Source organism: Peromyscus eremicus, chromosome 7 (assembly GCF_949786415.1).
Source record: "Peromyscus eremicus chromosome 7, PerEre_H2_v1, whole genome shotgun sequence".
Classification (NCBI taxonomy): domain Eukaryota; kingdom Metazoa; phylum Chordata; class Mammalia; order Rodentia; family Cricetidae; genus Peromyscus; species Peromyscus eremicus.
Window position 1 is genome coordinate 67,069,537 of NC_081422.1, and position 24,080 is coordinate 67,093,616.

At 41.7% G+C, this 24,080-nt stretch overlaps 1 protein-coding gene across 2 annotated transcripts in view; it reads left to right on the plus strand.

Annotated features, from left to right (window-relative positions):
• Rfx7 (regulatory factor X7) overlaps positions 1 to 11,677 on the plus strand; it is a 99,284-nt gene extending 87,607 nt beyond the window's left edge. For both annotated transcript variants that reach the window (XM_059268222.1, XM_059268221.1), the window contains exons 7-10: positions 1,409 to 1,493; positions 2,307 to 2,514; positions 6,457 to 6,752; positions 8,135 to 11,677. In XM_059268222.1, coding sequence (XP_059124205.1) covers positions 1,409 to 1,493; positions 2,307 to 2,514; positions 6,457 to 6,752; positions 8,135 to 11,398 — 3,853 coding nt within the window. In that variant the 3' untranslated portion in view covers positions 11,399 to 11,677. The remainder of the gene's footprint in view (positions 1 to 1,408; positions 1,494 to 2,306; positions 2,515 to 6,456; positions 6,753 to 8,134) is intronic.
• The last annotated feature ends 12,403 nt before the right edge of the window (positions 11,678 to 24,080 follow it).

Below are 24,080 nucleotides of genomic sequence, written 5' to 3' on the forward strand. Positions count from 1 at the left end.
CTGTAAACCTCAAAGTGTGGGTTCTGGGAACCCAGTCCAGGTTCTCTTTAAGAGCTGCAAGTGTTGCCGGGCGGTGGTGGCGCACGCCTTTAATCCCAGCACTCGGGAGGCAGAGGCAGGCGGATCTCTGTGAGTTCGAGGCCAGCCTGGTCTACAGAGCGAGATCCAGGAAAGGCGCAAAGCTACACAGAGAAACCCTGTCTTGAAAAAAAAAAAAAAAAAAAAAAAGAGCTGCAAGTGCTTTTAAGCACTGAGCCATCTTTCCAGCCATGCTTATCACTTTACTATCCAATCACCTTTGCATTAACAATAAAAATTAAGAAATTATGTATTTAGTAACTGTAAATTTTATCAATAAAAGTGGGAAAAAAGATGTTAGTTTATCTTCTTTTTCTTCTCTAATTCAGAAACATGGGAATCTGCCTGGTAATAGGTAGGTAGGTAGGTAGGTAGGTAGGTAGGTAGGTAGATAGATAGATAGATAGATAGATAGATAGATAGATGGATAGATGGATGGATGGATGGATGAATAAATAAACAAGTGAAGATGTGATAGATAAATAAATAAATAATGATGTTAATAATACACGCAGAATTGTTCCTGTCTTGTAATGAAAAATCAATATTCACTTTATTTTTCTGGCACCCATTAAAGGGGAGCATAGAAAAAGCCCTTCTTGTGACAGAGAAATATGTATAAGGAAACAAAAGTAAGGGGAGGAAAATTAAGAATTTATTAAAGGTTTTTCTGCTCCTAGAAGATTGTAAAATAGGGACTATCTTTTATTAGAAATGCATTCATTTCTTCCTTGCTTAGTTAGCTCTTGACCTTTTTAAGGCCTTAAATTAGCTACTGTGGTGATGAGAGAAAGGGACAAGGAAGAAGGCTGCCTTTCTAAAGGAGTCACAGGTGCATTTGAACCACTCTACCCTTGTTTCCTGAATACAGATAGAAAAGGTCTTGAAGTGCCTTTGGCATGTTACAGGTGATAATCCTGTATGTTTCAGTGGAAAAAGAAATGTAAAGGTTAAAGCCCTTGTGATACTCTTAAGAGCTGTTTTTGTCCCTATGCCCTGTACTCAAGTTTCCCATCCCTTTGCCAGGTTTCCATCTGCTGGTTCCTTCTCTGACCTGCTTGTTACTGGTGGCTGGCACTGCATAGTGGGAACATTTATTCCTTTCACTTAAGACAGTAATACTGAACATTCTACAAGAAATGTTTCATTTTGAAAGCATGAAAATATTCGGAGTTTCTACAAATAAATTGTGTTTTTACTGACGAATTCAAAAAGTAGTTGTTACCTCCTGGTGATTGTATTGTCATTTCATGTACAGTTCCTTCTCAAGTTCTATCTAAATAGGCAGTCCATTTAATTTAAAATGGTTTCAACCTTAACTGTTTATCACATATTGCTACAGTGGACTAAGGAAAAAAGCTTTTGTTCATATGCCAACACTGCCCAACCTTGACTTTCATAAAACTGGAGATGGAGTAAGGATTCTACCATTTCTTTTTAGTAAAGAGAAATGTACCTTTAGTTGAATGCAATATTCTGTACAATATCCTGGTTAAAGTCAGAAACTGAGAACTGTTCTTTCTACAAATAATTAAGAAGAGGGAGAGAAAAATCACCCACAGTGGCCAAAAGATGCTTGCAAAAATGACCCACATAAACATGAAACTCAGAAAAAAAAAAGACCTAAGACTACTAATTTGTAGATATGTCCATAGTGTATATTGATGATGCCTGTTTGCATAAGGAAAGAAAATTTGTAGGATAGCTATAGTATGATCTCTCTAGAAAAGAAAACAGGACTACTAAGCAATATAGTTTTTATTGATACTAAAGCTTTAGAAATACCAAAAACATCTATTTGTGTCTAGCTGCCATTTTTGTTTGGTTGGTTGGATTTTTGTTTGTTGTTGTTGTTTTGAGACAGAGACTCTCTATATAGCCCTGTCTGTCCTGAAACTATATGGACTACAGTGGCCGTGAACTCACAGAGATCCACCTGCCTCTGCCTCTCAAGTGCTGGAATTAAGGTGTGTGCCACCACACCAGGTTGTAGCCATTTAAAGTGCTATATTCACCCTGCACTTGACTGACTGTTCTTTACTGATTCCCTCTATATGCAAAGCTGTTACGTGTCTACCAGCAGCTCCTATATACTGTTTTGACCTGAGATGTATGTTGTATCTTCCAATAAGAATACATATCTTCAATGTACTTCATTTCTCTGAAATTATTACTATTGTTGGTGTAGTTAGTTTATAAAGTTAACTTCTCCTCTTTGCTTTATATAGTTGGAAGGAGTTGAACCATCTGGGCAGCTTCAAAATATTGATGAAGAAGTTATCTCTTCTGCTTGTCGTCTTGTGTGTGAGTGGGCCCAGAAAGTGTTAAGCCAGCCGTTTGACACAGTCTTGGAATTGGCCCACTTCCTTGTGAAGAGTCACTATATAGGCACCAAGTCAGTGGCAGCTCTGACTGTGATGGCAGCAGCACCAGCAGGTATGGAGACTGACCGCATTGCTGTATTAGAGCTGAGAGCGAAGGAGCGCTCGGAGCCAGTAGGATGGCACAGTACGCAAGGGCACTGGCTGCAAGCCTCCTGATCTGAGTTCAAACCTCAGAACCTGCAGGTGGAGGGAGATAACTGACTCCCCTCCTGCAAGTTGTCCTGTGACCTCTGCAGGCAGTCCGTGGCGCATGTGCACCCATAAATAAGTGAATAAAGTTTAAAGAATTCATTAATGAAGAATTTGACCAAAGAGCTTCATGAGTTCATTTTTACTCCAGTTCACACTAAATACAGATGTTTTATTAAGCCAACAAAATGAAAACTCTATTGTTATATTGTAGAGCTTAATCCTATACTTTTGTATATTGCTCTGCTGGAATAAACTATTTGAATTTCCCTGTAATACTGTTTGTTTGTTTGTTTGTTTGTTTGTTTGTTTATTTATGTATTTATTGTTTTTTTTTTGGCGGGGGGACCAGGTTTCTCTGTGTAATAGTCCTGGCTGTCCTGGAATTTGCTTTGCGGACCAGGCTGGCCTCAAACTCACAGAGACCCACCTGCTTCTGCCTCCCGAGTGCTGAGATTAAAGGCATGTGCCACCATACCCAGCACAAGTTTAACATTTTAAATGGGCATTACACTCATGACCAAACTACTGTTGAAAGAATAATTCAGTTATTATTTTATCTGATCTTTGAAACAAGAAAGTGAGAGAGCCATGTGAATTGTGTTTTGTCACATATCAGGAAAGACAGTGTGCCTTGGAATTACTGTTCAAAGTTCGAAGAGGGAAATGATCCACCACTGCCCAGCAATACTTTTTTCAATTTAAAAAAAAAAAAAAAAGATGGCTGTTTTTAAATGTAAAGAATATTCTATGTGTCTAAATTAGTTAGATGTTAAAAGTAAAATAAGATTAAATTTTAAAATTATGTGTTAGGCGTCTATTCCAGAAATTAAGCTTATAAATAAAACAATCTTGAATACCATGACTAATTACCTGGTTTCATAAATAATTAACTTTTTGAAGTAGTACTATAAAATAGCAAGAGTTTTGTTTTTATTTTGTTTGTTGTTTGTTTGTTTGTTTATTTGTTTGTTTTTAGACGGGGTCCTATTGTAGAGAGCCCACGCTGTCCTGGGACTGGTAATGTAGGCCAGGCTGACCTTGAACTCATAGAAATCCTCCTACCTCTGTCTCCAAGGTGTTTACCACACCTGGCTGCAAGAGAAATTTTTTTTTAATTTATCTATTTTTATTTTATGTACATTGGTGTTTTGCCCTCATGTATTTCTGTGTGAGAATGTCGGGTCCCCTGGATCTGGAGTTACAAACAGTTGTGAGCTGCCATGTGGATGCTAGGAATTGAACCCAGGTCCTCTGGAGCCAGTGCCCTTAACTGCTGAGCCATCTCTCCAACCCAAGAAATTTTTTAAGGGTGTTTAAGTGAGAATTTTAATTCAAAGAGAAGTTTTTAGAACTGACAATTTTAGCAATTAATATTATTACTGAAATATCTGATACACTCCTAAATAATAGCTGTGTGTATGGTATCAATTCTGATGGAAAATTTTAAATGCCTTATTTCAGTTTTACCTGAGGTTGTAGAGTGAATATATTACCTTACTTTACTTTAGAAAATCATTTCTGTGAAGAGAATATTAACACAAACTTGTTTTCCAAGATAATTCTTCTAAGTTAAAACTAAATATTTTTAAATCTGCAGTACATTTATCCTGAAGAGAATTACTGTTTGTGGGTGTGGGTGTGTGTGTGTGTGTGTGTGTGTGTGTGTGTGTGTGTGTGTGTGTGTGTTCTCTCCTCCTCACTTTACTACCAGTTGAGAACCAGTATCAGCAAAACAGCCTCTCACAGTAGCTAGTCATAGCTTTTCCTTCCTGAATATAAACTGTATATGACCAAACCTGACTTTTCACTTAATTAGACTCAAGCATGGTAGTGCTTATTAAGTCCAATGTTTGTAGCTAAGTAGCTCACATATATGTTACCTCTCTTAAGTTCCTTAGTAGGCTTGTGAAATAGGTGGTTTCATTCTAAGGAAACAGACTTTGGGAGGTAAAATAGTTTATCTTTGGCCAGATAAGTAATGCAGCTAGGATTTAAATCCTATTTGCCTATCTCCAAAGCCCCAGGTTGCCTCAGTTATTTCATACTACCTTCTTATCGTCTGGAAAAATAAGACTTTGAGGGGTGTGGAGCCTTCACTATCTCCACTGATAGTGGGAAGGCACCTCTGTGGATAGGGCTTTAGAGTTCTATGGAGGAGGCGGCTCCATCTGTTTCCCATTATTTGCAAGACTGACCAAAAGAGAGTAAAGGAATTTTTGGGGAATAAGTGTGAAGTGGAGAGATGGCTCAGCAGTTAAGAGCACATGTTGCTCTTGCAGAGAACCTAGGTTCTATTCCCAGGACCCACATGTCAGCTCACAACCATGTAACTCCTGTCCCAGGAGATCTGAAGCCCTCTTCTGACCTTCGCAGGTACCAGGCATGCACATAATGCACATACAGGAAGACAAAACATTCATGCATATAAATAATAAATCTTTAAAATGACTAAAAATTACACATATGAAGAGGTGATTTCCATATTTAAAAGCAATTTATGGGGACATCGAACTTTTTGCCAGTTATATCATTACTGAAAACTTTTTAAATCTCTTGAAATTCTGTTCTTAACTCAGTAAACTTTTAAAAGAATATTTTGATAAATATTTTCACCCTTTGAAGGTAAATTACTTTTTTTTATAGATACAGTGTCTGTCTTAAGGACAGGTTGTTACAAATGTCCTTTTTGTGAGTCAGCTGCTTGGAACTCATTCCTGTTCGGAGACTCTGGCAAGAGGACAGGACAGGAAGCTGTGAGCCATTGGCAGAGGTTTTTCTGGGTGTGCAGGTGCTAGGAAGAAAGCTGAGAGAGCCAGAGGAAGCCATGGGGCTAAGTTCAACTAGGAAAAAACAATAATTATGTGATTTAAAAGAAAGGGAGAGGATCAAAACTGAAGGATTACCAACCAGAGTTTGCAGAAGAGAGCTCCTGTGTCTTTGTGTCTTCTAGCCTTCCTCCCCTGCCTGCACCCAGTTGTGGCTGTAACTAGGGAGATGAAGAACAGGACAGGGGACAGAAGGCAAGGTGCCAGAGCAGGCTGCCCTGCTCCTCCACAGCATACGGGAACTTCCTACTACCTTAGTGCTACTCCCAAGTACAGAACGAGCTTTGTAAAAGGGCTTTTGTTACGTACTCAGTTTTCTTAAAATTGATCTTGCTTTTTTTTTTCTGCTATCTTGCTACTCTATTTAAAAGTTTTCTTAGTAACACTTTTCAAAATGCCTTAACATTAGAAATTCTGCTTCTTAATTCCTCTAGGTCACACTGGAATAACCATAAAGTAACAATTAAAATAATGGTTCATATTTTTGTGAATTTCTGGTAAGATTAAAAACTTGTTTTCCCCCACATAAATTTTTCTAGGCTATGGAGTGGTTTTAGTGAATATTTATTAGGTTATCCTTATGGGCTGATTATTAAAATTATGAAATGTATTAATTTCATCCTAATTACAGAAAGGGATAGGAAAACTTGCTGGCATCTAATACAATGTAAAAATGCTCTGTTGGCATGCATTTTTGTTAGTGTCCCCAAATTTATGATATAGCTAATCTTTTAAAATTGTTTGCCATTGTTTACTTAACTGAAACTGCCCTGGTCAAACCGTATTTTAGGATGTCAAAATCTTGCTGACAAATATTTATAAATGGAAGTCTACTACTTTGCTCTGTAACTAAGATGTGAATTACAATGTGCTGGCTTAGTTGTTTTTCCTGTAGCTAGCTACATACTCAAACTGAGTAATACGGTTTCCCACAAGAGCCAGCATTTATTTTAGCTTTCCTTTGTGTTTATTTTCAGGACTCAAAGGAATCCCCCAGCCTTCTGCTTTTATACCTACAGCTGAAAGTAATTCTTTTCAACCTCAAGTAAAGACTTTGCCATCTCCGATTGATGCTAAGCAACAGTTGCAACGGAAAATTCAGAAAAAGCAGCAAGAACAGAAACTACAATCCCCATTGCCAGGAGACTCCTCAGCAAAAAAACCAGAAGGCACTACAGCTAACGGAGTGGCTAATCTACCCAATGGAAACCCTGCCATCCTTTCTCCCCAGCCCATTGGAATTGTGGTGGCAGCTGTCCCTAGTCCCATTCCGGTAATATGATTACTAGAGTTTGGCCTTACTGAGATGCTGAGAAGTCATTGATTTTATTAGAAGTGGCAGGTGAGAAGGCAAGGTATATGTAGCTATAATCATAAACTGGCTTATGACCAGACTCCCCTTCGGTCGTTTGTCTTTCATTTCAAATGTGTATTGCTGATGGAAAGCAAACTCTAAACCTAACAGAAGGGAAGATAGAAAGGATGAAGATTTGTAAGGTGTGCATATAACCAGTCAGAACTTGAGTAAGAATAAATCCGTTTCGAAGTTGTTCTATCTCTGGCTGAGTCAAGAAAATATAATCAGTGGGGCGGTGGTGGCACATGCCTTTAATCCCAGCACTCGGGAAGCAGAGACAGGTGGATCTCTGTGAGTTTGAGGCCAGCCTGGGCTACAGAGTGAGTTCCAGGAAAGGCGCAAAGCTACACAGAGAAACCCTGTCTCAAAAAACTAAAAAAAAAAGAAAATATAATCATAAACTTTTGGGAACCTAAATGTTCTGAATATTGAAGTAGATCAAATTACAATATAGTGTTAGTGATTTTATAATTTAATGTGAGCCTGCTTCTGTGGTTAGCTGGATAGATTTAGGAGTAGAATATTGTTCAGGTTACTATCACACAACTAACATAGTAAAGGGACTTTTCAAATGCAAGTGTATCTTTCTAAAGTAAAGTAATAACCTTACATTATTATTGGTATTATTATTCTTAAGGGAATATTTTCTCTTGTTTTTCTTCTCCATATAAGTATCTCACCATATAAGTATCTTTATCATTGCTATTCCGTTAAAACTTCAAATAGCTGATATCTATATTGTCCACTGAGGAACAGACTTCAGGAGATCTCAATTTTGTCTAGGACCTCCTTATCCTTGGTAGTTTTTAAGGCTCTGAAAGTCTCCCTAGGAGTGAGCTGTCTTCTTAGAACAGATTCCAATAGATACTTTACCTTTCTTCATGATTGTAGCTCTTCTCCCTGTAACCTCATTAACCCACTAGTTAGGCAAGTATTTATCATAGGTATGAAGTATTTTGTTCTGTCATCTGGTAAGTAACCTAGTTTTCCCCTGTGTATTACTATATTTCATAACTTGGTTGCATTATGGCTGTATTTGTTAACATATTTGTGGGTCTACTTGTATACAGAATGACCACAAAGAACTCTCTTCTAACATTAAAACTACCTTACTTCTTCTTAATTAACACTTAATAAATCCTTTAATACTATATAGATGTACAACATACTATATATCAAATTACAATATAGTGTTAGTGATTTTATAATTTAATGTGAGCCTGCTTCTGTGGTTAGCTGTGGTTAGTTGTATCCTAGACCTATTAAAATGAACTTCGTGTTTTCTACGTTTTTTGCAGGTCCAGCGGACCAGGCAGTTAGTAACTTCACCAAGTCCAATGAGTTCTCCTGATGGCAAGGTTCTTCCCCTCAATGTGCAGGTGGTCACTCAGCACATGCAGTCTGTGAAACAGACACCAAAGACTCCTCAGAACGTTCCAGCCAGTCCTGGTGGGGACCGTTCTGCCCGGCACCGCTACCCTCAGATCTTACCCAAGCCAGCAAACACCAGTGCACTCACCATCCGCTCACCTACAACTGTGCTCTTTACTAGCAGTCCCATCAAAACTGCTGTTGTACCTGCATCACACATGAGCTCTCTAAATGTGGTGAAAATGACAACAATATCCCTCACACCCAGTAACAGTAATGCCCCCCTTAAACACTCTGCCTCAGTCAGCAGTGCTACTGGAACAACAGAGGAATCAAGGAGCGTTCCTCAGATCAAGAAAGGCTCTGTCGTTTCCCTTCAGTCTCCTGGGTCTAGGGCCAGCAGCACTGGGGGAACTTCTGCTGTGGAAGTCAAAATGGAACCAGAAGGTTCATCAGATGAGCATCCTCTGCAGTGCCAAGAGAACTCTGAGGAGACTAAAGCTCCCCTAACAACACCTAGTGCCCTTTGGGGGCAGAAAAGTAATACAGATGGAGCAGTACCAAAACCTTCCAATGAAGGTGTCACTGAAGTAAAAGCAACTAAGGTCTGTGACCAGAGGACCAAATGTAAAAGTCGCTGTAATGAAATTCTGCCAGGCATCTCAGCAGGCAATAATCAAAGCACTGTTACTCTCTCGGTTGCTACTCAGAACTTCACCAGCACGAGCTCACCATCTAATGGTGACTCAGCAAATAAAGACCCTAAATTATGCACTAAAAGTCCAAGAAAACGACTGTCTGCCACACTGCAAGAGTCTCAGGTGCCCCCTGTAAAGAAACCAATTGTGGAACAGCTTTCTGCAGTTACCGTAGAAGGTCAGAAACCAGGTACTGTCCAGAAGGACCAAAAGGTGCCACCTTCAGGGAGAACAGAAAGTCCAACAGCAGGTGCTCAGATGCCTAACAAGGTGTCCGTCAGTGTCGGTTCCCACGTTACAGACGATCAGCCCTTGAACCCTGCTCTTGTTGCCAGTGAATCAGTTCTGGAGCAGCAAACGACACCATCATCGTCTCCAGATGTAACAGTAAAACTTGAAGGGAGTGTCTTTCTCTTGGACCATGAGTCAAAATCAGATGGCAGCTTTAATCCTAACGAATGGCAACAAGTTCCTAAGGATTCTGACTTCATAGCTGCCAGCTGTGAACAGCAGCAAGATATTAGTGTTATGACAATGCCTGAGCATTCTGATATCCATGATTTAGAGAAGTCTGTATGGGAATTAGAAGGGATGCCACAGGACTCATACAGCCAGCAGCTACATAGCCGGATCCCAGAATCTTCTTTGAATCAAATACAAGCACAGTCTTCAGATCAGTTACCATTGCAGTCCGAACTGAAAGAGTTTGAGTCTTCTGTTTCCCAGACAAATGAAAGCTACTTTCCTTTTGATGATGAACTTACACAAGATAGCATTGTGGAAGAGCTGGTGCTAATGGAGCAGCAGATGTCGATGAATAATTCACATTCTTATGGTAACTGCTTGGGAATGACCCTTCAGAGTCAGTCAGTAACTCCAGGAGCTCCAATGTCATCTCATGCTTCCAGCACCCACTTCTATCATCCAATCCATAGCAATGGCACTCCAATTCACACACCTACACCCACACCCACTCCTACACCAACCCCAACCCCAACCCCAACCCCAACATCTGAAATGATTGCTGGGTCTCAGAGTCTATCACGGGAGAGCCCTTGCTCCAGGCTTGCCCAGACGACACCTGTGGATAGTGCTTTAGGAAGTAGCCGACACACACCCATTGGTACTCCGCATTCTAATTGCAGCAGTAGCGTCCCTCCAAGCCCTGTTGAATGCAGGAATCCATTTGCATTCACCCCAATAAGCTCCAGTATGGCTTATCATGATGCCAGCATTGTCTCAAGCAGTCCTGTGAAACCAATGCAAAGACCCATGGCCACACACCCTGATAAAACCAAGCTTGAGTGGATGAATAATGGGTATGGTGGGGTTGGTAATTCATCAGTTTCTGGCCATGGCATTCTCCCAAGCTATCAGGAACTAGTAGAAGATCGTTTCAGGAAACCCCATGCCTTTGCTGTGCCTGGACAGTCATACCAGTCTCAGTCCAGACACCATGACACTCACTTTGGTCGTTTGACTCCCGTCTCTCCTGTGCAGCATCAAGGTGCCACTGTAAACACCAACAAGCAAGAAGGGTTTGCAGTCCCTGCTCCTCTTGATAACAAAGGAACGAATTCATCTGCCAGCAACAACTTCAGGTGCCGGAGTGTGAGCCCTGCTGTCCATCGCCAACGGAATCTTAGTGGAAGCACCCTCTATCCTGTGTCTAATATCCCACGGTCTAATGTAACCCCCTTTGGAAGTCCAGTAACCCCAGAAGTTCATGTTTTCACAAATGTTCACACAGATGCATGTGCCAACAACATAGCTCAAAGAAGTCAGTCAGTTCCCTTGACTGTCATGATGCAGACAGCTTTCCCAAATGCTCTGCAGAAGCAAACAAACAGTAAAAAGATCACTAATGTTTTGTTGAGTAAACTCGATTCTGACAGTGATGATGCAGTGAGAGGTTTGGGAATAAACAACATGCCCTCCAATTATACAGCCCGGATGAATCTCACTCAGATTTTGGAAACGTCCTCTGTTTTTCCTAGTGCCAATTCACAAAATATGATCGATTCCAGCACTTCTGTTTATGAATTCCAAACACCATCTTACCTCACCAAAAGTAATAGCACCGATCAGATCAGTTTTTCTCCTGGAGATAATCAAGCACAATCTGAAATTGGAGAACAGCAATTAGATTTCAATAGCACTGTTAAAGACCTGTTGAGTGGAGACAGCCTGCAAACCAGCCAGCAGCTGGGTCAGGTAACATCGGAGCTCACCAACACTGCATCTGATTTCCCTAGCGACATCAGGTTGTCTTCTGACCTCTCAGGCAGCATCAATGATTTGAACACCTTAGACCCAAATCTACTGTTTGATCCAGGTCGTCAGCAGGGACAGGAGGATGAAGCCACACTGGAAGAATTAAAGAATGACCCACTGTTTCAACAGATTTGCAGTGAGTCAATGAACTCCATGACTTCATCAGGTTTTGAATGGATAGAAAGCAAGGACCATCCTACTGTTGAAATGTTGGGATAAATTGTGTTTTATAATATGTAGCACACTGTATCTAAAGACATATGTATTGTATTTGTCTTAATGGAAGTGCCTCCCGCAGCAGAAACACTATTAATTGTGACATTTTAAAAGCGTTTGCTGCAGAAGTGGTTTCTTCTTCAGTAGGAAATGGTTAGACTTGCCTCAGTTCTGGACAAGTTTCTGAAGACAGTAGGCTGTAGAGCAAGTATTAGGTTTTAAATTTTATAATGTTCCCCATTTAATCACATTTGCTAGTAAAGAATCCAGCTTTTTACAAGAGCATTCTGGGTTTTTATTTTATATAAGTTTATTTTAATTCATCAGTTGATCTACAAAGAATTTAAAAGAAACCATCCATTTTTAGTCATAGGCTGTTTTGTTGTTGGCATTATCTTTTAGGTATGAAATCATAGCTAAGGTAAACTGTAGGCAAGAGAGTCTTCCTTAAAACAGGGATAATATTCAGGTTATTATAAATATTTAAGCTTGAAACATGAAGCTACTGTAGGGTGAGAAATCTCTGTAGGACTTTCTGGGGCTTTGGTACCATTTACTCCCACAATGAAGGGCTTATGTAGGAGAAAATAATGGAAAACAAATGTTAATTTAAGGAAAGTAAAAGCTGCACTAAAATTTTAAGAGGAAAACTAGTAGCCATTTATTTGTGACATTGCATTAGTCCAATTTTAAAAGGTGGCTTTTAAAATGGAGCTCTCTAAGCTCACACACTTTGGCTCTCCTCTCTTCCTGTCCCTCTTACTCCCCCTCTCCCTCCCACTCCAATTTCCTCCTCCCTCTTCCTCTCCTTCCCTCCCCTCCCCATTTCTTACACACACACACACACACACACACACACACACACACACACACTAGACATTGAAATTTAATAGCAGAAGTACAAGCATGTTAGAAAACTGTCTCGTGTTTTATTATTTGCTTGTTGAGACTGGATGTTAGAAGGGCAGTAGAGGCTTTTTCTTAGTTTCTTCACCATAGCTCTGTGTACATACTGAAGTTCTACTAAAGACTGACTTTAATGCTGTCGCCATGGTGTCCTTTAGTGATGGGCTTTCCTCAGCTTGCTCACTCCCTCGCTTCTCGGAATGTAGTAATGCAGTTTGATCATGGATCCTTTGCAGAACACCAAGCAGGAAAGAGATGATGTTAAGAGCCCAGCAAAAAAGCATTTCCTCATGTGAGGTGTAGCCTCAGACCTTTGTATCTCTGATAAAACAAAGTGGGTGATAATAGTACTTGAAGAAGAGGAGCATTTTATTACTTGCTTAACTTATTTATTGTGATGGACACAGTTGCAAAAGAAGTAAAGCACTCAGGATTTGTTTTAAAGTGTTTCTCTGTGGCTCCCATTTTGGTTATGAATAGTATTTATGAATTTCATGTGAACACAAAACTAGTGGGCAGCTTCATTTAAGTGAGTTTCAAGGTAATTTTCAAAGAGATTAAAGTTAACCTTAAGTTCTTAAAAGCTAACATGAAACCATTCACTGTACTCTCCTGAACCTAGCCAAACTTTTCTTTACCTTAATTCAAAAATAAATCAGAAGACTGCAATCCAAATATTAAACAAATATGACGGAAGAGTTAATTTAATAAGGGTCCATTGTTCAACAGGTTTGAAGAGTAGGGTATTAACATATTCTAATAAATCAATGGTGCTAGAGTTGGCTCAGAGGTTTATCTATGGATATGTCCTAGTTACTGGCATATGTGTGTGTTTGCTGTTAATTTGGTTTAATGATTTGTTAGGGTTTTTTTTTAATCTTGATACTAGTTATTTCTTCACTGTACATTGAGACACAGCACTACTGCACACCAAAGTATGTAATACCCAAAGGAGACTGTGTGATTTCTTCTAACAGATGATGGGAGCCTTTCTCAGTGAGATACTCTGAAAAGGAGACTTTGAGGCCATTCTAATCCCTGTTTACATTGTTAGCTTCCTACTAATATAAAAATAATGGAAATCTTTTTTGATAAAAAAAAAAAAAAAGTATAGAGACTGGAGGATTTTTAACCCCCTGTACAGTATTGCAGCAAACTCTTTAAATTGGGCTGAATTCGTCCAGCAAACTTTTTGGGGTTCATATATTGCACTAAATTTGTTGAACCTGTGGTAGGCACATCTCTTAGGATAAATGCAACCAGTACAGTCCACAGATTAAAATTTTTAAATGTGTTTCATTATGAAAAGACAAAATATCATCAAAGTGACAGATGAAATTGTCTTATGTAGCAATGTGCACTGATCTCAATGAGATATTTCTATTTCTTATTCTCTTACATGAGAATATTACAGCAGGAAGAATTAAGTTTAGTTTGCTTCACCGTGTTAATACATGATCACAAAATGTGCATGAGTGTTCTTGACTTATCTTGTACAGTACTAGGTAATCCTGTAACCACTTTTTTTCCCCTCTTGGCTGTATTGAATCTGGCTCTGTGTTAACCAGGTGAGCATAGTTATTCACAGGTTATTTTGCTTTTTTAATGTTTACTAATTCTGCTTAGTTGTTGTTGAATATGTTCTTTTCTTGGGGTTTTTTTCATTGTTTTGATGTTTAAAACATTTTGCATACTGTTTTATCATGATAAGACTTCATGAAGTAAATACTTTTGCATATAATTGCAATAAGCACTGACTTTTGAACTGAGCAGGAAGGAGCGTGTTTTGTGCAGTGCATCTGAGGTTCAGATAACAGTCTTGTACTACAGTGTGCTTACTACACCAGAGGCGACAAAAGCAAACCCTGTTGTGTGTCTCATTTAGTGCAGAGTCAGACCCCGGTGCTTTGTTGTCTGTTGTACCTGCTGAGATTACAGTAGTGGAACATCGCAGTAGCATTTCAGTTCTCTTTTTTTATTAAAAGTGCTCAAATTGTTTTTTAAATGTTTTCAAAAACAATTAAAAACGTTTTATATTATACTGACTGGATGTTAAGATGATTTATGGGATGTATTTTTATGGGCAATTTGCCATTTATAAATATGTACCTGATGCTGTATTTCCCTTGAACTGGTGAAATGGGGGGTGGGGGGCTGTAAAAGTGGTACAAGGCAAAACATGCCACATCTCTGCTGATCCAAAAGAACTGACAGCTTGCTCTTTCTCCATTCTCTGCAATTGTGTTAAGAGATTTTGTTGCCAGTGGTACATGGCATAGAGTTTCTGTTATCGAAAAGGCCATCTTTTCGTTTGTTCTTTCACGTGATATTTGCTTTCAGGTGTTAGGTTGGGGACTATCTAGGTTGCTGTATTGAGCATTGAATACAAACATGAAAATTTTCAAGTCCCAGATATGTTAAGATGTACAGAAATTGTAAGCCAGGACACAGGCCGTGGCTCTACAAAAGGCAGAAGACACCAGAAACTTCAGCTACTCCAAAGCCAGGGAACCAGATGGAATTTGGTTACTTTGATCCAGAATCAGCAAGAGCCAGCATCTGGGACTATAACATATCCTAGACATGTTCTGAGTAAAACAGCCTCCTTCCCTGTATATGCAGATCTTTGAATAGCTGACACTCCTCAGCTAGAGCCCTAAGGTTAGACAGGTGAAAGCAGTCCCAAAGTCAGTGAAAACAGCAAGGAAGGTGAGTGAAATACAGGGAGACTCCCACATAGACAGGGGGCAGTCACAAAGGGGAGTAAATATTGAGAAAGGAGGTGGGTGAACTATATAGAAGGCTCCCACATAGATGAACCTACAAACCAAAACTCCAAAGCACTTGAAAATGAAAGTAACCCTGGAAAAAATCAATCTCTCAAGACAAGAGCAATGAACCACCTGGGTGTCACTTGAAGTATGATGTCTAAAACTGCCTCAAGCTGTAGAGAAGTTTAGCTAAAACTGCCTCAAGCTATAGGGAAATTGAGCTGTTCTCTTAACAATTTTAGTGTCCAAAGTGGTAGCCTATAGCCCCAACCACTGCGATGGTAAGGCAGGAAGATTTCCTCAGCCTCGGAGCTTGCGATGAGTTTGGGCGATATATGGGGACTTCAGCTCTGGAAAGTAGAGCTGAAGACAGAAGCTCAAGGAGTTAGTTCACTCACTGGTTTGTTTGCACAAACTTTTGTGTCCCTCATAGTCATTGTGGTTTCTGTAGCTTAAGTATGTCCTCCTTCATCCCAAGGATAATAACAGCAGTTCTTACTGCCTTTATCAGAGAAAAATCCAGAATTCCCCGCTTAGTCATTCTACACACCATCCTAGTCTCATTGGACAAGCAAAAACCTAAAAAGCCAGTTTGCTAGATTACTGGTTTATCATTCAAGGTTTGAAGAGGAGCCTGCTTCCTGTGGCATGTGGTCATCTATTGGGCCATTGAGATGGTTCAGCAGGTAAAGGTAGCTACCCCCAGTCTAAGTTCAGTTACCAGGACCCAAGTAGTGAAAAGAGAATGGTTTCTACAAGTTGTCCTGTGACTTCCACAGGCACACTGTGGTGAACATGTACACACAAAACAAATATACTGTAATTTTAAATTTCATAACCTAAAAATATCAAGGATGAGCTGGAGAGATGGCTCAGAGGTTAAGAGCACTGGCTACTCTTCAAAGGTCCTGAGTTCAATTCCCAGTAACCATATGGTTGCTCACAGCCATCTGGTGCCCTCTTCTGGCCTTCAGGGACACATGCAGGCCAAACACTGTATACATAATAAATCTTTAAAAAAAAAAAAAAAAATTGGGGTTAGGGATTTAGCTCAGTGGTAGAGCGCTTGCCTAGCAAGCGCAAGGCCCTGGGTTCGGTCCTCAGCTCTGGGGAAAAAAAAGAAAAAAAAATCAGGGACTTCATCTTTGGGAGGAGACCATTAGTGGTCAAAAGGAAGACAACAGCCGAGTAAGATCAATGAGAATTTTAAGTATTTCTTTTTACGTCTGTGCATGTGCAGATGTATATCCATCCATATGTGCTGGTGCTCACAGAGCCCAAAGGAGAATGTTGGTTCTCTGAGAGCTACAATCACATGGTGCTGGGAACTGAGCCTGGGACCTCTGTAAGAGCAGTAGGCTTGCTCTTAAATTGCTCAGCCATCTTTCCAGCTTCTTAAGATATTGAGCCCACTTTTGGAGAGCTCAAAGCCTGCTAAAGAATTAATTACAAAGTTGGCTATATAACAAGCTGTGGAGAAGAAGAGGAGAGAGAAGGCAAGAATAAGGCTAAGAGTTTTTGTTTGATTTTGGTTTTTCGAGACTCTTTCTTTGTGTAGCCTTGGCTGTCCTTGGAACTAGCTCTGTAAACCAGGTTGGCACAGAGATCTATCTACCTGCCTCTGCCTCCAGAGTACTGGAATTAAAGGCATCTGCCACACTGCAGGGCTTTTTTGGTTGGTTGGTTTCTTGAGAGGCCAAAGGTTTTTAAGGCTTCATTTAGAAGTTCACAGGTATAAGCTGTTAACTGCTATCCACCCTTCTCTATAAGCTGACAAATTGGGTATTATTCTCATAACTACAAATTGTCTCAGTTCCTATTACTGCAGTAGACCACTTCTTATTAAATACATATAATAAACAGCATATTACAAGTTCGTTAATTGAATCATATACAATGTAAAGTTTTTTTTTTAATGTATTCCTTCTCTAGGGTTAATAATCTTACAGGAGAAGGAAGTGAAGACAAAGATTTTCAAGAAAGACTTCCCGGATGGGCAATGGTGACACACACCTTTAATCCCAGCACTGCAAAGGCAGGGCCAAGCAGATCTCTGTGAGTTTGAGGCCAGCCTGGTCTACAGAGGCAGATCCAGGACAGGCACCAAAGCTACAACAGAGAAACCCTGTCTCAAAAATAAAACAAAAAACAAAAAATGGGCTGGAGAGATGGCTCAGTGGTTAAGAGCACTGACTGCTCTTCCAGAGGCCTGAGTTCAATTCCCAGCAACCACATGGTGGCTCACAACCACTTGTAATGAGATGTGGTGCCCTCTTCTGGTCTGCAGGGACACATGCAGGCAGAATACTGTATACATAATAAATAAATCTTTAAAAAAATAATAAAAATAAAAGAGTTAGTTAGTTCTAGGACAGCCGAAGCTATTGCACAGAGAAACGCTATCTCAAGAAACTAAAAGAAGAAAACTTTCCCTTAGAAGTACTTTTTCTTGGAGAGAAGGGGAAACAGTGTTTAAGTAAGTAAAAAATCTATCATGAAGAATGGCCTTGCTGCCTGTGTAGCGTGTTTCTTTGCATTAGGTCCTATACTAAATATTTCACATATGTTCTCATTTCCTGATTATAACAGCCCTGAAAGAATAATTGCTTTTCACCTGAGAAGATTGTCTTTCAGAGATGAAATGACGAAGGTGCCAGGGGCAGGAGGAGGTAGGACCAGAGCAGCCTCCATCTTAAAGCCCAGTCTGTACCTTACCGGGTACATAACAAGGTGCTTGTTCACACTACCTGCTGCAGTCATCTGAGCTGCTGGCTCCTTTGAAGTTCATTCCACTTTAAAAATTAAGAGTGAGTTGACTTTGATGACTGGTATTTCTCTTCATTCTTCTGCCTTCCAGCCTTCTTTATTTTTTTTTCCTCGTTGCCTGTAGATGTTACCCGTGGTTTATTTTTCTGTTGTTTTTTTTTTTTTAAGATTGGTTTATTTATTATATATAGTGTTCTGCCTGCACGTATGCCTGCAGGCCAGAAGAGGGCGCCAGATCTCATTACAGATGGTTGTGAGCCACCATGTGATTGCTGGGAGTTGAACTCAGGACCTCTGGAAGAGCAGCCAGTGCTCTTAACCGCTGAGCCATCTCTCCAGGCCCATATTTTTCTGTTTTTTTTGTTGTTTGTAAAGATTTTTCTTTCTTTTTTTTTTTTTTTTTTTTTTGGTTTTTCAAGACAGGGTTTCTCTGTGTAGCTTTGCGCCTTTCCTGGATCTCGCTCTGTAGACCAGGCTGGCCTCGAACTCACAGAGATCCGCCTGGCTCTGCCTCCCGAGTGCTGGGATTAAAGGCGTGCGCCACCACCGCCCGGCTGATTTTTCTTTTTTTAACTTTATGTGTATGAGTCTTGCCTGAATGTCTGTGTTCACAGAGGCTAGAAGAGAGCATTGGGTTTCCCTAGAACTAGAGGTTCAGGTGGTTCCCATACAGGGAGCCAAACCTGGGTCCTTTTTAAGAGCAGCAAGTGCTCTTAACTGCTGGCTCATCCCTCAAAAAGTAAATTAATAATAAAATATTTTAAGAAGTACTTTTCCGGAGCTGGAGAGATGGCTCAGTGGTTTAGAGCACTGGCTGCTCTTATAGAGGACCGTGGTTCAATTCCCAGCACCCACATGGCAGCTCATAACTGTCTGTAACTCCAGTTCCAGGGGATCCAACACCCTCATACCAATGCACTAAAGTTAAAAAAAAAATTTTTTTCCACCCTCAATCCAGCTCTAGAGAGACAGTATCAGGTAGACCTCTGAGTTCCAGTCAAGCCAAAGCTACACAGTGAGACCCTGTTTCAAAACAAACAATATGAAACTGAATAATTGAGGAAATTTGAATAAGGGCTTGTTACTCATGGATACTGAGGAATTATTGGGTGTGCTAAGGGCATTTTGTTTATATGATAATACCCATCTGTTAGGCATAGTGGCACATACTTTTAGGCCAGCCTGGTCTACAGAGTAGGTTCCAGTACAGCCAAGAAAACAAACCCTGGCGGGGGGGGGGGGGCACCAAAACACTAAATGACATCCATCTTTTTTATATATTCATGCCGAAATACATAGGTGAACACAGAATATGCCCTGGGGAAGATGAAATGATGGGAGAGGGGTGGAGGACAGCCAGAATGTTACTTAAAATCAAGACAGTTATTTAATCTGCATATGAATTTGTGCAAGTTCATCGTGGTTCAGATTTGGTTTTTACTCTGTATTTGAATATGCATCCATGAAAAACAGTTTTTTAATCATCCCCCATTTTCTATCAAATAATAGATTTAAGGGACGTAACTCAGAATCCAGGCTCCTTCTGAGGGTGCTGAGCAGTCGGAAAGTGCCAGGCAGAGTGCTGAAGTTATGTGCGGTACATACTTCCCACTTTTATCTTTCAAAACTTGTCCTGCCAAACTTGCTGTTTCCTGCATAAAGCACATACTCTTGCCTCTGGTCTTACTCAGGCTATGCTCTCTTTTTCAAAAAGTACTTTTGGGGCTGGGGATGTTGTTGGATTTTAAAAACGGCGGGAAGGAGTCACACCATATAACGGCCCTCGTAGGAGGTTTATTGAAGGAGAGGGGAGAGAAGGAGGCAGAGACTGGTCCCTGGGGAAGAGAAAGAGAAAGGAGAGATGGGAGGTGTACAAGGCCCGCCTTTTGTAAGGAAACGTAATGAATGCGCACAGGGTGCTCTTAGTGGCTGCAGCTGAGGACATCCTGTCAAGACCCTGAGAGCAGGCCAGTACAGATGCCTGAATGCTAACATGCCTCCCTTTTGTTTATTATAAAAAGGTGAGGAGTTAGAAAGGGGTAGCAGGTGAGGCGGGGATGAGGGTGCCATGTTCTCTAGACTGCTTCCTGCTGGCCTGGGGGGCATCGATTATCTTCGTGGGACCTGAGAAAACTAGGGTGCTGACCACGTCCTGGGGTAGCTGGCTGTTTCACTTCGATGGCCAGGCTCTGTGGAACCATCTGGCACCAACTGGACCTGGCAAGATGTTGTTCAGATGGATCCAAGTCAACTCCCTGGAGCTCATAAGAAATCCTGATGAGGTCACCAGCCAAGACCGGAGGAGAGCCACGTGGTTGCTGTTAATAGTTACATGCACATACACACAGAATTAAACAGGAGTTGAGTAACCAGTGTGTGCTGTGCTGTTAATAGTTACATGCACATACACACAGAATTAAACAGGAGTTCAGTACCCAGTGTGTGCTGTGCTGTTAATAGTTACATGCACATACACACAGAATTAAACAGGAGTTCAGTACCCAGTGTGTGCTGTGCTGTTAATAGTTACATGCACATACACACAGAATTAAACAGTTCAGTACCCAGTGTGTGCTGTACAAGATGAAGCTGGCTTCTCCATCTCTGATTTGCATGTTGCAGCAAACAGAACATTTAGAGAGGAAGAGCAGACAGACACAAGCAGGTCTTGGAGCAAGGAAAAGGGAAGAAAATGGAGAATTCTTTCTCAGTTCCCCAACTGCCTGGTCCAAAGAATGGCCAATGGGTCTCCAAAAGGCATTCCAACGGGATCAAGGAGGTGTGTGGCACAGTTCCCAAGGATGAGGCAGAGAGAATGGTACAAGCCGCTCAATGTTCTGTCCAGCAAAGAGCAAGGGCCTGAGGAAGTGCGCACAAGCTGTTCAGTGCTCTGTCACGCAAGAGCAGGAGCCCTCCAGAGACACAGTCGCCTGGTACCGGGACTTCGAGAAAAGCCAGAAGGCGAGGAAAAGACTGTGCTCGGGAAATGAAGCCTCACTTCTAGGGGAATGGTCGGAGGCGGGTGGTACTGAATGGAAGGCAAAGCTGTCTGTTAAAAGATTTAAGGGACATAACTCAGAATCCAGGCTCCTTCTGAGGGTGCTGAGCAGTCGGAAAGTGGGTAGGGCTTAACTTACCTGCCTTTGCAGTCAGACTTGGTTCCATAAAATGGCCTCTACGAACACCCCATATCCCGGTGTTTCACAGGACCTTTGTCATTTCTGCCAGCGATCCGATAGATACCCTACTTTCAAGCTTTCTCTTATCAAGTCCCTACTCGGATGTAGCCTTTCACTCCTTTCTCTCCCTGTCCCTCAAACCTTTGCATTAACTCTGTTGTGTGTGGCGTGTTTGCTTAGTGACATACCCTGGCAGGCCTGGCCAAAGGCACCCGCTTCACGCTATGACCCTGCCTGCCTGCCACCGCAGCAGCAGATCTGCTCTTTCACCTGCTTGCGGTTTTTCCCTTTAAAAACCCCTCACCCTGAGAGCTCAGGGCCGTCCTCCTCCACCCGCTGTGTGGAGTGCTGGACGTGGACCAAGCCCGGGCTTGCTTGTTATCAATAAACCCCTGTGTGTTTTGCATCGGATATTGGCTCTGTGGTGGTCTTGCTGTGGGGTCTCGCGATGCCGCCACAACACTGTGAGTTCGAGACCAGCCTAGTCTGTAGAGCGAGTTCCAGGACAGGCCCAAAGCTACACAGAGAAACCCTGTCTCAAAAAAAAAAAAAAAAATCCCATCAGTGGTTAAGAGCACTGAGCTGTCCGCCCTTCCAGAGGGCCCAGGTTCAACTCCCAGCACCCACATGGCAGCTCACGACTGTAACTCCAAGACCTGACACCCTCACCCAGACATACATGCAGGCAAAATATTAATGCAAGTTAAAAAATAAAAATCACATCAACTGCCGTCTGAGGGGAAAGCCTTTGCCGGTCTCTACCTCTGGCGTTAAGAAAACTCTAGCCGGGCGGTGGTGGCGCACGCCTTTAATCCCAGCACTCGGGAGGCAGAGCCAGGTGGATCTCTGTGAGTTCGAGGCCAGCCTGGGCTACCAAGTGAGTTCCAGGAAAGGCGCAAAGCTACACAGAGAAACCCTGTCTCGAAAAACCAAAAAAAAAAAAAAGAAAACTCTAGTGGTCTCAGATTCGGGTATTTATAATAGTATTTTGCCCATACATCTTTGTATCCCCATACTTGCTGAACTAGAACTTTCGTTTGTTTTGTTTTTAGACAGGATTTCTCTGTGTAGCCCTGGCTCTCCTAAAACTCTCTCTGCAGACCAGGCTGGCCTCAAACTCACAAGATCTGTCTGCCTCTGCCTCCCGAGTGCTGGGATTAAAGGTGTGCACTACCACTGCCTGGCAACTAGAAGCATCTTAGAGTCTCCTTCCCAGGTATACATCAAAGCAGGCCTATTAACTCCTGTAGCAAGGGTACAAAGGAGGCTGGAGAGATGACTCAGTGCTTAAGAGTGATTGCTGCTTTTACAGAGGACCTGGGTTTGGGTCCCAGCACCCACGTGATGGCTGACAAACACCTCCAGTTCCAGGGGATCCACCATAGGCTTCTGGCCTCTGAATTCCTGAATGTATGTGATGCACATAAACTCACATTGACGAGGGAAAGAAGAGAGGGAGAGAGAGAGTGGGAGGGAGGGATAGAGGGGAAGACAGACAGACAGAAAGAAGAAAGAGACAAAAGGAAGGTAGTTTGAATATGTCCCCCATAAACCCATTTATTTGAACGCTTGATCCACAATTGTTAGAACTGTTTGGGAAGGATTAGGAAGTATGGGCTTGCTGGAGGAGGTGTGTCACCAGGGGTAGGCTTTGAAGTTTCAAAAGTTTATTGTAGCTGGTTATTTTTTTATTCCTAGGTTCTTTTGGGGGGCCTGCCACCTAGCTCCCAAATAAATCACACGATGTCTTATTATTACTTATAAATGCCTGGCCTTAGCTTGGCTTATTTCTTGCCAGTTTTTCTTAAATCATCCCATCTACCTTTTGCCTCTGGGCTTTTACCTTTCTCTATTTCTGTGTATATATAGGTGTGTGTGTGTGTGTGTGTGTGTGTGTGTGTGTGTGTGTGTGTACAGTGTTCTGCTTATATGTGTCCCTGCAGGCCAGAAGAGGGCACCAGATCTCATTATAGATGGTTGTGAGCCACCATGTGGTTGCTGGGGACTGAACTCAGGACCTCTGGAAGAACAATCAGTACTCTTATCCACTGAGCCATCTCTCCAGCCCTATTTCTGTATATCTTTTCGTTCCTTCTTATTCCGTGTCTGGCTCTGTGACTGGGTGGCTGGCCCTTTCTTTTCTCGCTCCTTCCTCTCCTCCCAGATTTCTCCTCTTATTTACTCTCTCTGCCTGCCAGCCCCTATCTTTTCTCCTGTCTTGCCATTGGCCATTTAGCTCATTATTAGACCAATCAGGTGTTTTAGACAGTCAAATTAACTCAGCTTCACAGAGTTAAACAAATGCAACATAAAAGAATGCAGTACAGCTGGGCAGTGGTGGTGCATGTCTTTGATCCTGGCACTCAGGAGGCAGAGGCAAGCAGATCTCTGTGAGTTCCAGGATAGCCTGGTCTACAAAGTGAGTTCCAGGACAGCCAGGACTGTCACACAGAGAAACCCTGTCTTGAAAAATACAAAACAAAACAAAAAAAAAATGCAACACATCTTTGCATCATTAAAAAAAATATTCCACAGCATAAACAAGTGTAACACACCTTTTTTTTTTTTTTTTTTTTTTTGGTTTTCCGAGACAGGGTTTCTCTGTGTAGCTTTGTGCCTTTCCTGGAACTCGCTTTGGAGACCAGGCTGGCCTCGAACTCACAGAGATCCGCCTGCCTCTGCCTCCCGAGTGCTGGGATTAAAGGCGAGCATGCGCCGCCGCCGCTGCCGCCGCCGCCGCCTGGCGTGTAACACACTTTTAACTAATATTCTACAAGGGTCTATGCCATTCCCAGTTAGCTCCTTCCCCCTCCCCCTCCCCTTCTCTCTCTCTCTCTCTCTCTCTCTCTCTCTCTCTCTGTCTCTGTCTCTCTGCCTTGTACTTGTGGATCAGATATAAGTTCTCAGCTACTTCTCCAGCACCATGCCCTGCTGCCAAGCTGCCTGTCATGATGGTCATGGACTCTAACTTTCTGGAAGAGTGACCCCCAAATTAAATGCTTTCTTTTATAAGTGCCTTGGTCATAGTGTCTGTCACAGCAATAGAAAAGTAACTAAGACTCG